This window comes from Diachasma alloeum, unplaced genomic scaffold (assembly GCF_001412515.2).
Source record: "Diachasma alloeum isolate Michigan unplaced genomic scaffold, Dall2.0 Dall_scaffold_00186, whole genome shotgun sequence".
NCBI lineage: Eukaryota > Metazoa > Arthropoda > Insecta > Hymenoptera > Braconidae > Diachasma > Diachasma alloeum.
Window position 1 is genome coordinate 1 of NW_021680352.1, and position 10,441 is coordinate 10,441.

General features: G+C 33.2%; 2 protein-coding genes across 9 annotated transcripts in view; one reads left to right on the plus strand and one right to left on the minus strand.

Moving 5' to 3' along the window:
* Positions 1-286: 286 nt before the first annotated feature.
* LOC107048277 (cytadherence high molecular weight protein 2) lies at positions 287-5,194 on the plus strand. 3 transcript variants are annotated; one of them, XM_015271370.2, is made up of 12 exons: positions 287-1,221; positions 1,410-1,461; positions 1,679-1,852; positions 1,931-2,113; positions 2,639-2,683; positions 2,764-2,811; positions 2,977-3,111; positions 3,184-3,261; positions 3,403-4,383; positions 4,486-4,581; positions 4,763-4,825; positions 4,912-5,194. In XM_015271370.2, the coding sequence occupies exons 1-12, from the start codon at positions 644-646 to the stop codon at positions 5,065-5,067; spliced, it is 2,589 nt and encodes an 862-aa protein (XP_015126856.1). In that variant the 5' UTR covers positions 287-643; the 3' UTR covers positions 5,068-5,194. The 3 variants fall into 3 exon arrangements, with proteins under 3 accessions (XP_015126856.1, XP_015126857.1, XP_015126858.1); XM_015271371.2 differs by lacking the exon at positions 4,486-4,581; XM_015271372.2 differs by lacking the exon at positions 2,977-3,111.
* Positions 5,195-6,732: 1,538 nt separating this feature from the next.
* LOC107048280 (ras-related protein Rab-5B) overlaps positions 6,733-10,441 on the minus strand; it is a 5,551-nt gene continuing 1,842 nt past the window's right edge. For 3 of the 6 annotated variants that reach the window (XM_015271381.2, XM_015271384.2, XM_015271383.1), the window contains exons 2-6: positions 9,366-9,534; positions 9,142-9,293; positions 8,719-8,935; positions 8,291-8,445; positions 6,733-7,781 (exon numbers count right to left, since the gene is read on the minus strand). In XM_015271381.2, coding sequence (XP_015126867.1) covers positions 8,333-8,445; positions 8,719-8,935; positions 9,142-9,293; positions 9,366-9,528 — 645 coding nt within the window. In that variant the 5' untranslated portion in view covers positions 9,529-9,534 and the 3' untranslated portion in view covers positions 6,733-7,781; positions 8,291-8,332. The other 3 variants (XM_015271382.2, XM_015271379.1, XM_015271380.1) reach the window with 3 other exon arrangements.

Below are 10,441 nucleotides of genomic sequence, written 5' to 3' on the forward strand. Positions count from 1 at the left end.
TTGCGCAATTGTGCGCAATAGCGAAATTTGGCATTGCACTTTTTAGAGGGGTCTAGGCTTCATAATATGCACTAATAAAGTCTGATTTCTTGATAAAATCACTGTCTGCCATCAATATTAACTGATTATTGGACGATTAATAATGATTTCCCCGATTTAATGCCATTTCTCACCGAAAATCCGCGGACGAACGCCAAAACTTGCATTCACTGCTAGTGGCCGGCCGCCATTATGAATGTGCGCGGAAAAGCTGCGCAATGTCGAAATTTGGCGTTGGACACTTTTTTATAGACGTCTCACGAGCTTTCACAAAATGTAATAATAAAGTCTGATTTCTCGATAAAATCATTGCTGGTCGTCAATATTAACTGATTATTGCACGATTAATAATTATTTTCCCGGTTTAATCCCGTTTCTCACACCGAAAATTGACGAAAAAGAGCGCCCTGAACATTATTTAGCGAGTCCAATATAATAATTCGTGCTATTAATTTTTTCGGTATTTGAGGGTTATTACTACAATAATGACTGTGTACAACTGTTTTATGATAATATGAGATAACTGATGTGTTAATTGAATAGAAAATTAAATATGTGAAGCTATAATTAATGCATTGACAACTAATTTGATTTTGGAAGAAAGATGGAAAGTTCGAAATCCTTGAGCGATCCATTACTGAGATCGTCCAACTCACTAGATGATGCCTGCACTGCACCCAGTACAGAATGTGGCGATATTTGTGGAGAGAGAAGTGGACTGCAGATTCTTGATGAATTTAGAAAATTATACGAGAAACAGATAGCAAGTATTAATTACGATGACTCCAATGCATCAGCTTTAAAAATGAAAATTATGGAAGAGTGGATCAGAGACCTTGATGCTCAAAATGTGATGCTAGTGAAGACGGTTCAGGAACTGGAGGAGGCAGCTTATCAAAGGGTCAAGATATTGGAGGATAAACTAAAGCACACGTCTCACTTGATTAATGATAATATGTCGCGATTCCAACAGCCGACTCATCACAGGTTGAATGATCTTTCAGAGAGGCTCGATTTCTTGGAGGATGAGGAGGGATTCTTCAAACAAAAAATCAATAATTTGCAAAATGATATTACTGGACTGTTAGAATTGATTAGGCGTGGCTATTACGAGCGGCGTTGGAGTCTCAAGGGGATAAATCTATGTGAATTGAAGGATACTGACATACCGATTCCCTTTACGTAATTCTGTTTTTCATTGTTCATTATTAGAATCACATGGAAAAGAAGTAATAACACAGAATTGATCAATTTGACTTTTTTTTTTGCATCTGTAATTAGCCCCTACAAAATGTCGGCAATTTCTCGTGAATTCTGGAGTTAAATAGCGAAAATATCTTATTCTTATGAATCAATTATTTGTTTTTCAGTGGTGAAGATGAACCCCAGGAGCACAGCATTCCAACAAACAAAGACCTGACGGTAACATTGGATCTTGGTGTTTTAAAAAATGGCAGAGGCCCGCACCTCATTTCCCTACACTATTCCAAAGATTATAAATTTCATTCCCAAAACAACAAGAGCTACATAAAAAACTTGTCCTTAACATCCTAATTCCATTGCTCTGTTTTATTAATCACAATTATTATTCACATTTGTAGTCATTTATCTTTCTAATAAATGTGTTTTCTTAAATCAGGAGCCTGATAAATTCAAGTTATTATCAGAGAATGAGAAAATAATGTCCAGTGAAGACAGTGGGAGGAAAACAATTGTTGAACATCATGTTGAGTTGAATAATTTACAGGAAGAATTGCAAAAAAAACATAAGGAAGTGGAACGATTGAAAAATCAATTACATTTTCTAGAAAAAGTCAGTTGATTCACCATTAATCGTCCTTATGTACATATATTATTATTTTTAATTTTTTTTTTTGCCTCCTGTTTATAGGAAGCCCTGGAAGCAAGAGAGGCATTAACACTAGAAGTAGCTGAGAAACATGATCAGGCAATAATGTTGAAAGATCAAATGGCAAATCTCGAGGACCAATACCGCCAATCAGCCATGCAGATGCAATTCAAAGACGATATAATTAAAGAAATGCGCAATCAATTAAAGCAAATACAGAAAAAGGTGAGACATTTTCAGATCGATTTCCAAATTTTATTGATTCAATAAATCATACCTCACACAATGATCCCAGGTATCCCCTTGCCATCAAGACGGACTGGTTATTGGTATTCAAAGTCATAAGATAGACGATGTAGTAGATACAGTAAGCCTCTCTCAAACTGGCTTTTGCCTGTTACATTGTAAAAATAGTGGGGCAAGTGTAAAGAAGAGAATGCAAAAGAATTTCGAGAGTGATGAAAAGATAGCCAAGTTGTTAGAAAATTTAGATATCATTAGGAGAAGTGACAAGTTGAAAAACCAACAACATAACAAGAATACTATTGTTGCCCCTGTATCTTTATCAAAAAATAAATAAATAGTCCATTTGTCGGATAGAATATTTATTTATTTGTCTCCTTCTTTTTGAGTTGCTTTTTTTCAATCGAATTAGATGGAACAAATTCTTCTTGCTCGACACTCAAGGCTGACAGTGTAGAAATATTATTACAAATTTATTTATACATACGTGGATTTCTATTATTTCAGGGATCGTCTCTGTCACCCTCAGCTCAGTTAAAAAAATGTACCGGAGTAAGTATTTTTTTGTCTACTGTTTTCCAACTATTTGTATAGTTGGTATATTGCAGTAAAGAGCGTTAAATGTGTTATAGGTAACATGGAGCGATGTTTCAACTCATCAACTAACGTACCAAAGTGAGGTAATATAAAAAATATCTCCATTTTCAATTTAATAGTGAATTATGATAATAAAAACAGGATAAGTCAACTAGACATTTTCCAGAAAAATTGTCGTATTCTGTTTTTCAACTCCATTACTGTCATCATTGTCAATGTAATAATTCTTCTTCTTCTTCTTCTTCTAGAGCCATGGCAATGATGAAACCTTAAAATACTTAACAAGTTTAAAGACTATTATGGAGAGCGAATACTATGAATTGATACATGTGAAAAATATATTGATTGAAATTCTGAAAACATTAAATTTCCATGAAAAAAGGGTAATTTGTAATTAAAATTAAATTAAAAATGGACAATTCATTGATATATTGGCATTTTTATTCATGTTATAGTCTTATGAGAAAGGACTATCTGACGCCCATCAAAAGCTCCAAGATATTGGAAATCTCCTCGAAAATTACAAGATTCAGGTGATTGATTGTTTTTTGAGATGAAATATAAACCCCCCAAATAAAAATGCACAAAATAATTAAGCATTAATTTAATGTTTATACTACAATCCTACGACTAAATAAAATATTACAATCTCTGCTTTTTATTTTATTCTTTAGACTACAGCAGGGAATTCAGATTGCAATACATTCATCAGTAATACGTGTAAATTAACACAAGCTATTGAAATTCTTTCAAAAATCTGTCTGGAAAAGGGCAACGGAATCCAACAAGTGAAACTCGTGAAAATTTTTCATGAAAGTAATAATCAACAAGGCTCGGTAGAAAAAATAAATGAGCCCTGTGAAAAACCTCGAAACGTATGTCGTCAAGATTTCAACATGATGGAAGAATTTAGAATCTGCGCGGTGGAGGCACAAGCAGCTGTAGAAGATCTCCAAGAAGAAATCGCCTCAACAGTTGCTAATCTATCGTGCAGACACCAACTATTCACTGATGTAACAATTGCCCTTGAGAAAAATCACCAAGAATTTATAAAAGCTAATGACGATTTATTGAATGCGATAAGCCGCTTAAAGGACCATATTGAAGAAAAAGTTATCACAAAAAAAACGATAATTGCCGGAGGAATGAAGCTCAAAGATTTTAAGGATGAAATGAATGAGTGCCTTGTTAAATTAAAATGTAGGCCCCATAATGAAACTTCAACTGACCAAGAAAAATTGACGGAAAGAAAATTATCAACTGCCCTTGACTTACAATTAGTAGATAAAGTTATGGATGAGATAGACTATATAGTATGTAATATTCAAGTCTTAATATCCAAAGAGGACTCTAGTTGTAAATTATTACACAAATGCAAAGATCAACTGCAAAGGGTAGATAATAATTTTGATGAATTGAAGAAATTTAATGATGGTGTATTACGAGATAACAACTTAGCGAAAGATGAATACGAAGAAAATTTGAAAAAGTTGGAGAAATTGGAGAGAGAATTGGATAATGCCCACACACGGATGCAGGATCATTTGGAGGATATTATGCAGAGGAGTCAGCAATATGAAGATTCGACTGATGATCCTTCAAGCAACATAGAAATAGAAGAGCTTAAGAATGCCATGACTTCCAAGGACAAATTGGTGAGCAGGCATTAATAATTCATTAATTAATATATCACTCGATATTTCGATAATCATACTGAGACTTGGAGGAATTGAAATATATTTTATAAACTTTTGTAGATTGAGCATAGAGATGAAATTATAAAAATTCTAAAGAATTCGATTCATGTGACACAAGAGGAAATGAAAAATTTGCAAAAAAAATTGCAGAGAAAGGTATAAAAAAATTTTTTCTTCATTCATTCATTTTTTACAAATTATATTTTGTGAAATATCTCGCGATATTTAGAATGATAATTTTTACATGATGAAAAATGTTGTGTTTCATAAAAATCACGTACAAAAAGATAAACTAAAAACAGATGGTATATAAGTAATCACAATCTAATAATTACAGATTGATGAATATGTGGCTAGGATTAATCAACATTTGGAAGAAAATAAATATTTGTTGGAGGAGGTGTGTAATCATTGATATGAATAACCATCATCAATCTCAACCTGCTTCATTTTCATTGATTATGATTTTGATTAATAAATTCACAGAGTAAACGACAGAATGAAACCATAGAACATTTGCGAGAAGCTTTAGTTGAAGCGAAAAAGTGTTTAGATCGTCAGTGTGGTCAAAAGTCAGTTGGTGATGTGTGGACTGCTATTACACCAACAGTCTTCAATAATGGAGATGTTCATGATATTTAGAAGAGATTTTAGCTTGTCATAGCTTAAATGAAAATAATTGAAATAACAATAATTATAATTATTACGCTTCTGTTAATCTTTGATTAAATACAGCAATTCAATACAACAAAGAAATGTTCAATTGTTTTTCTCTTCTCATTTATCATCCTCTGGATTATATAAATTTTATCAATATTTTTATTGTAAATCTAACTCTTTTCGGAAAGAAAAACCTTCCGAACCTCCCGAACGGAATATAAATAAATAAATCTACATTTGCGGTCCAAGATATTTCATGAAATGTCATCTGTCTTCTCCATTCTGTATTATTAACACTCCGTTACTAATTGATATTTTTATTTTCAATAGAATTACAACATCGGAAGCGAAATTAATGAAATTGTAAATGAAATGACTGAGTGTGACGACTCCGCGGAATGTAAGCATTATTATGGAAAAATCCTTATGAATTGCATAAGGAAGCTGAATGAGTCAAAAAACATGATCAATACCCTGCAAATTCGTTTGTCCTCAACCCAAAAACTTGTCCACGAAAAATCCAACCAACTAGCCTGTCTTGCCGCTGATTATCAAATCATTTACGTACGACATACTTTCACCGACTTTTCCAAAACTCACTCTATCATATTCATATTTCCAGAATCATTCTTCACTTATCGAGTCAGCAAGTCGAAATTCCGAGTATAAACAGAAAAAAAAAGAAATGTCTTTTTTCTCCATTATCTCCAAACTGCGAGAGAAACTAAAAAATACTGAGCATGATTACAGAAGAATTTGTCATGATTTTGAAAAAAGCCAACGACTATTAATGATGGCTGCAACTCGAGAAGTTGGTTTGCAGTATTCTCTCACTGTCTTACATTTTACAGGTGACCAAAACACTTTCCAATTCCAGTTGGTGCAGCAACTCAATTCCCTGAAAAAGCATGTGAGTCTCCCTGACTCTGGTATCTGCTCACTTTTATTCTCAACAACGTGTTAATACTTTAGGTGGCGAAACTCCAAGTAGAATCTGATAAGCTAGCACGAAAGAATATTCAATTAACGCAACAGTTGCAAAGTTGTAGAGAATTTAATGAGCTTAGGAGAGTGCAAAATGTGAAATCCAGACGTACCAAGTAAACATACCAAGCCTATATAGTCATCATGTTATATAAAACGATTTAATTTTTCAACCTATTTTGCCTACAAAAAGACATTCTCCCGAAAATTTGTCCAAATAAAATTGGCTCACAATCAAATCGTTTTATCACTTCATTACCAAGATGAAGACAAAAAAAATTGAAACTTTTGAATCGATTAATAATTTGAGCCTCATTTTTTTAGAATACTTTCAATCACTGTTAGAGATTACAAGTACTGGCGTAAAAATATCAAAAATAAGCGGATTGCTAATTGGTCTTGCAGAGTGCAACAACCCTTGTGAAATTTGCAAAAAAAAAAACAAAAAACAATGGTCCAAAGGTTTATTTATAATAAATTAATAAACCATCGATTATTTTGACCACATTGAATTTAAAAAAAAAAAAGTGTTTTTTTTTATTAAGACCATTTCACAAGCAAATGACAGCAAATTAATTTTTCCATCATTATTTAATAATTTGAATTAAATTGTGAATGGCAGGGCAAATAATTATGAATAAACAAAAAGTAATGCAACTTGACTCAACGATCTTCAGGCTTCATCTTTCATATTTTCCATTTTTCTGTATAATTATTTATAATTTACCATGATTGATCAATAGAATTAATATACAACATACTTTAAAGTTATAATTATTATTACACGTTACAATCTGACGAAGAAAATATATAGTTTTTAATTATAGCAGCAGGAATGGCCCCTACTATCTTACAAGAATGTTTTATGTCCTTTTTGCGTGCCAAAATGTTTCATTATTAATGTTAGGTTTTATTTTTTCTGCTTACTTTTCGATTCAATCCATTACCTATTTTTAACCATACACAGTGGATCGTGAATCGTAGCTCATCATTTATCATTTATCAGTTATCATCAAATTATTGTTATTATTATTATTTCCTTACATAAACCATATGAGATATATGATTTGTTTAATATATAGTATATTTATATATTTATAACGAACACCGTCCATTACTACTAGAATAACAAACGGGACTTTTCGCTCTGTTGTTGTTTTTTTTCTTCTTTTTCAGTTTCTCTCTTTTCCAACAGATTTTTCGTTTCTTAACATGGTTGATATCGTCGGATACATTGTGACACAATTGTTATTTTTTTTCCTGTTTTCAGTATAATTCCTCCTAGGTTTCATGTTGGGTGGTGTTTTATTTTCTTAAATTTCATTGAAAATTATTTATCTTTCCATTATGAATCCTTGGACGAGTTTTTTCTGCATATAAACACACTTGCTCCTCAACAACTCTCTCCCTCTCTATACCTTCCTTCACTCAGAGTTTATACTGTTTCTTTCATTTTTAATTAATAATTAATTATAAATCGGTCGCAGTAGCTGTCTCTATATATAATAGTTTCCCCTCGATTTTCATTACCACCTACAACTGTCTGCTCATTAGATTAATTTCGAGTGGTTATGACTTTTTTTTGTTATCCATTTTTCGTTATTTTTTTTTCGCGGTTTTCTTCGATGCTCGTTATCTCGTACAAATTCATATGGGGATCCAGTGTGGCCAAGAATGTTTGCTAGGATATCAAATATCCCGTGTATGTTAATCTGAAAATTGTATTCAATTTAATTAGTTTTCCCGCTAATACGTCTGAATAATATAAATCATAATGATAAATGACGGCACCCAAATTCTTTAACTTTATGAGCCAGTAGCTACCAACCAATCCAATTATCATGGTAAAAATTTAGAAACCATGTGACTGACACTCGGCTCGATTTTTTTCAATTCTCTTGTATAAAATTCTCACTCGAAAAGAATACATCAATTTGTCAATAATAAAGTTTTCAACTTATGATGATGTTTCAGATGCAAATTGTTACAGTGTAATGTTTCATGGTTTTCAGCACAGCAAACAAGAGATAAAATAATAATATGTGAATTCCAAAGTCATAATAGTAGTAGTAGTACTCATGCATGAATTGAAGTATACTGTTGGAGGATTTACTGATAAATACTGGTAGTGATAATTGAATGCGTCACATGACAATGATTCTGTTCGTAATGTCTGTTTATCATTTTTCAATAATATTAATAATGATAATAATCTTTTTACCTATATGAAATCAATGAGAGCGACACCTACGAATTTGTTCAATCACTTGCAGCAGTTACTCGCTGTAGTTTTTTGTCCCTCAGACTCCACTAGCCGACGACCCTGGCCACTCGTACTTGCGTTTCCCGTTTGTTCATTTTTTGGGAGTTTTTTAGCTGAAAATTATAATGCACGAGAAATTAGTAGTTGCATCGATAAGGCAAACTGAATTCATATAAATTCCAGAGCATTACGAACGGGAATGACGATTTAGCGAGGCGTGTTGGTGGAAAGAAAAAAAAAAAAAAAAAGCAGAAGAGAGAAGGAAAAGAAAACAAATCATTTGCGTTATTTGCACATATCACGTGTAATGAGATATCAGTTTGAATTTTCACGATTCAAGTAATCCAGATAATCCAGATGGGTTGGAATGATTTTTGACGACTCACCAATCGCTAAGAATATATCATTAACGTTCATCGCAGTTTTCGCTGATGTCTCCATGAATAAAAGCCCATTCTCGTCGGCATAAGCTTGAGCCTCGTCATAATCGACCATACGTTTGTTTGCTAAATCGGCTTTGTTGCCTGCCAATGCTATCACTATACTGGGACTCGCCTGTCGTTGAAGTTCTTTTACCCAAGTTGTGGCTCGTACGAATGTGTCCTGAGGAATGACAAAATGCCAAGTAATAAAATGAGAGATGAGTCAATATCAATGGGATCATGAGAATTGCTTTATCAATTATCAATTGTCGAATAAATCAGAAAACTTGTAAAGCAGTAAAATTTCAAGTTTTCCGATAAATATGTCACTAAATTTCAAGTGAAAAGAAATGACAAAATAATCATACAGACATTTTTGTGACTTACTTGATTCTGTATGTCGTATACGACAATAGCCGCTTGAGCACCACGATAATACATGGGGGCAAGACTGTGGTAACGCTCCTGGCCTGCTGTATCCCATATCTCAAATTTGACAGTTGTATCATCGAGACATACTGTCTGTGTTAAAAATGCAGCTGTGAATGAAATAAAGATTCATTAAAAATGGAAATTCGTTTAAAAAAATTGCACACATTAGATGTTCTCACCTCCTATTGTACTTTCTTGATATTCATGAAATTGCCCTTTAACAAACCTCAATACCAAACTTGATTTTCCAACAGCCGATTCACCAAGTAAGACCAATTTAAACTGACAAATTTTTCCTTGAGTACCGTTTGGCCTTTGGGCCACCGTCCCACGATTAGCCATGGCAATCTGAAAGCCAGGACAGAAGAAAATACTTGAAAGAAAAAACCAACTCATCACAACACATTTATTCCCCCAACATACTCATCATCGCCCTGCCTAGCCATATCAACTCGTATTGTCATCATCTCTATGAAAAGTCAATTTTAAACGTCAATCAATTAGTCTTAAATTATGGAAAAATTCCCCCCGCTTAAACGTCAACACTACACTAACTTTCATCATGTTAGAAAATTAAACAGAAAATACTCTAGTATTGATATGAAAAATATGGTCAACAATCTTGTGTTGACATTGCCAATCTGCATTATTGGCTCTAAAAATATCAAAAATATCAAGGTGATTAGGCAAACACCACAGAATTGACTGAAAATTAAAACCTAAGTCAGCAGTCAGTCGTAGCAGCACCAAGTTGAGGTGTACATACGTTTTATGAATTATTTTATGAATGATGACATTTCTACGGATCTACTCAACCCGGTCTCCCTTTCACCACACTGCCATCTCAATCTTCACCGTATTTACTACTGTTTTTCCAGCCGACAACCCAACAACGCCAACAACCGATCGTCACGCCTCCCCTTCCTGCGAAACTCCTCTACAATCCTCTACTATTTCCTCTCCAATTTTTTACCCAGTAATCCTGTTAGTAATAAAAGTAAAGAGTAAGGTGATTCTAATTTCTAAGATACTGTAGCTCTAACCCATCATCAGCCTTATTAAACGTTAAAACTGAAAACTTGACTTGTATCACCATTTTCACTACACTATCGCTCAAAGCTCACTAATCGTCATCAGTGATTTACATATTAAAAACAGTAGTAAACACTCAACACTGAATTATTATAAATAATAAAACGTGTTGGCACAACACGTGAAAATAAATAACAAATTCAATTATAATGAGAAATTCCAC

What these genes read in the sequence shown, in the direction of transcription:
- LOC107048277 (XM_015271370.2), top strand. Translation starts at nt 644, where the DNA reads ATGGAAAGTTCGAAATCCTTGAGCGATCCATTACTGAGATCGTCCAAC. An exon ending in GACATACCGATTCCCTTTAC is followed by an intron (nt 1,222 to 1,409) that starts GTAATTCTGTTT and finishes TTTGTTTTTCAG; the next exon opens with TGGTGAAGATGAACCCCAGG. An exon ending in AACTAACGTACCAAAGTGAG is followed by an intron (nt 2,812 to 2,976) that starts GTAATATAAAAA and finishes TTCTTCTTCTAG; the next exon opens with AGCCATGGCAATGATGAAAC.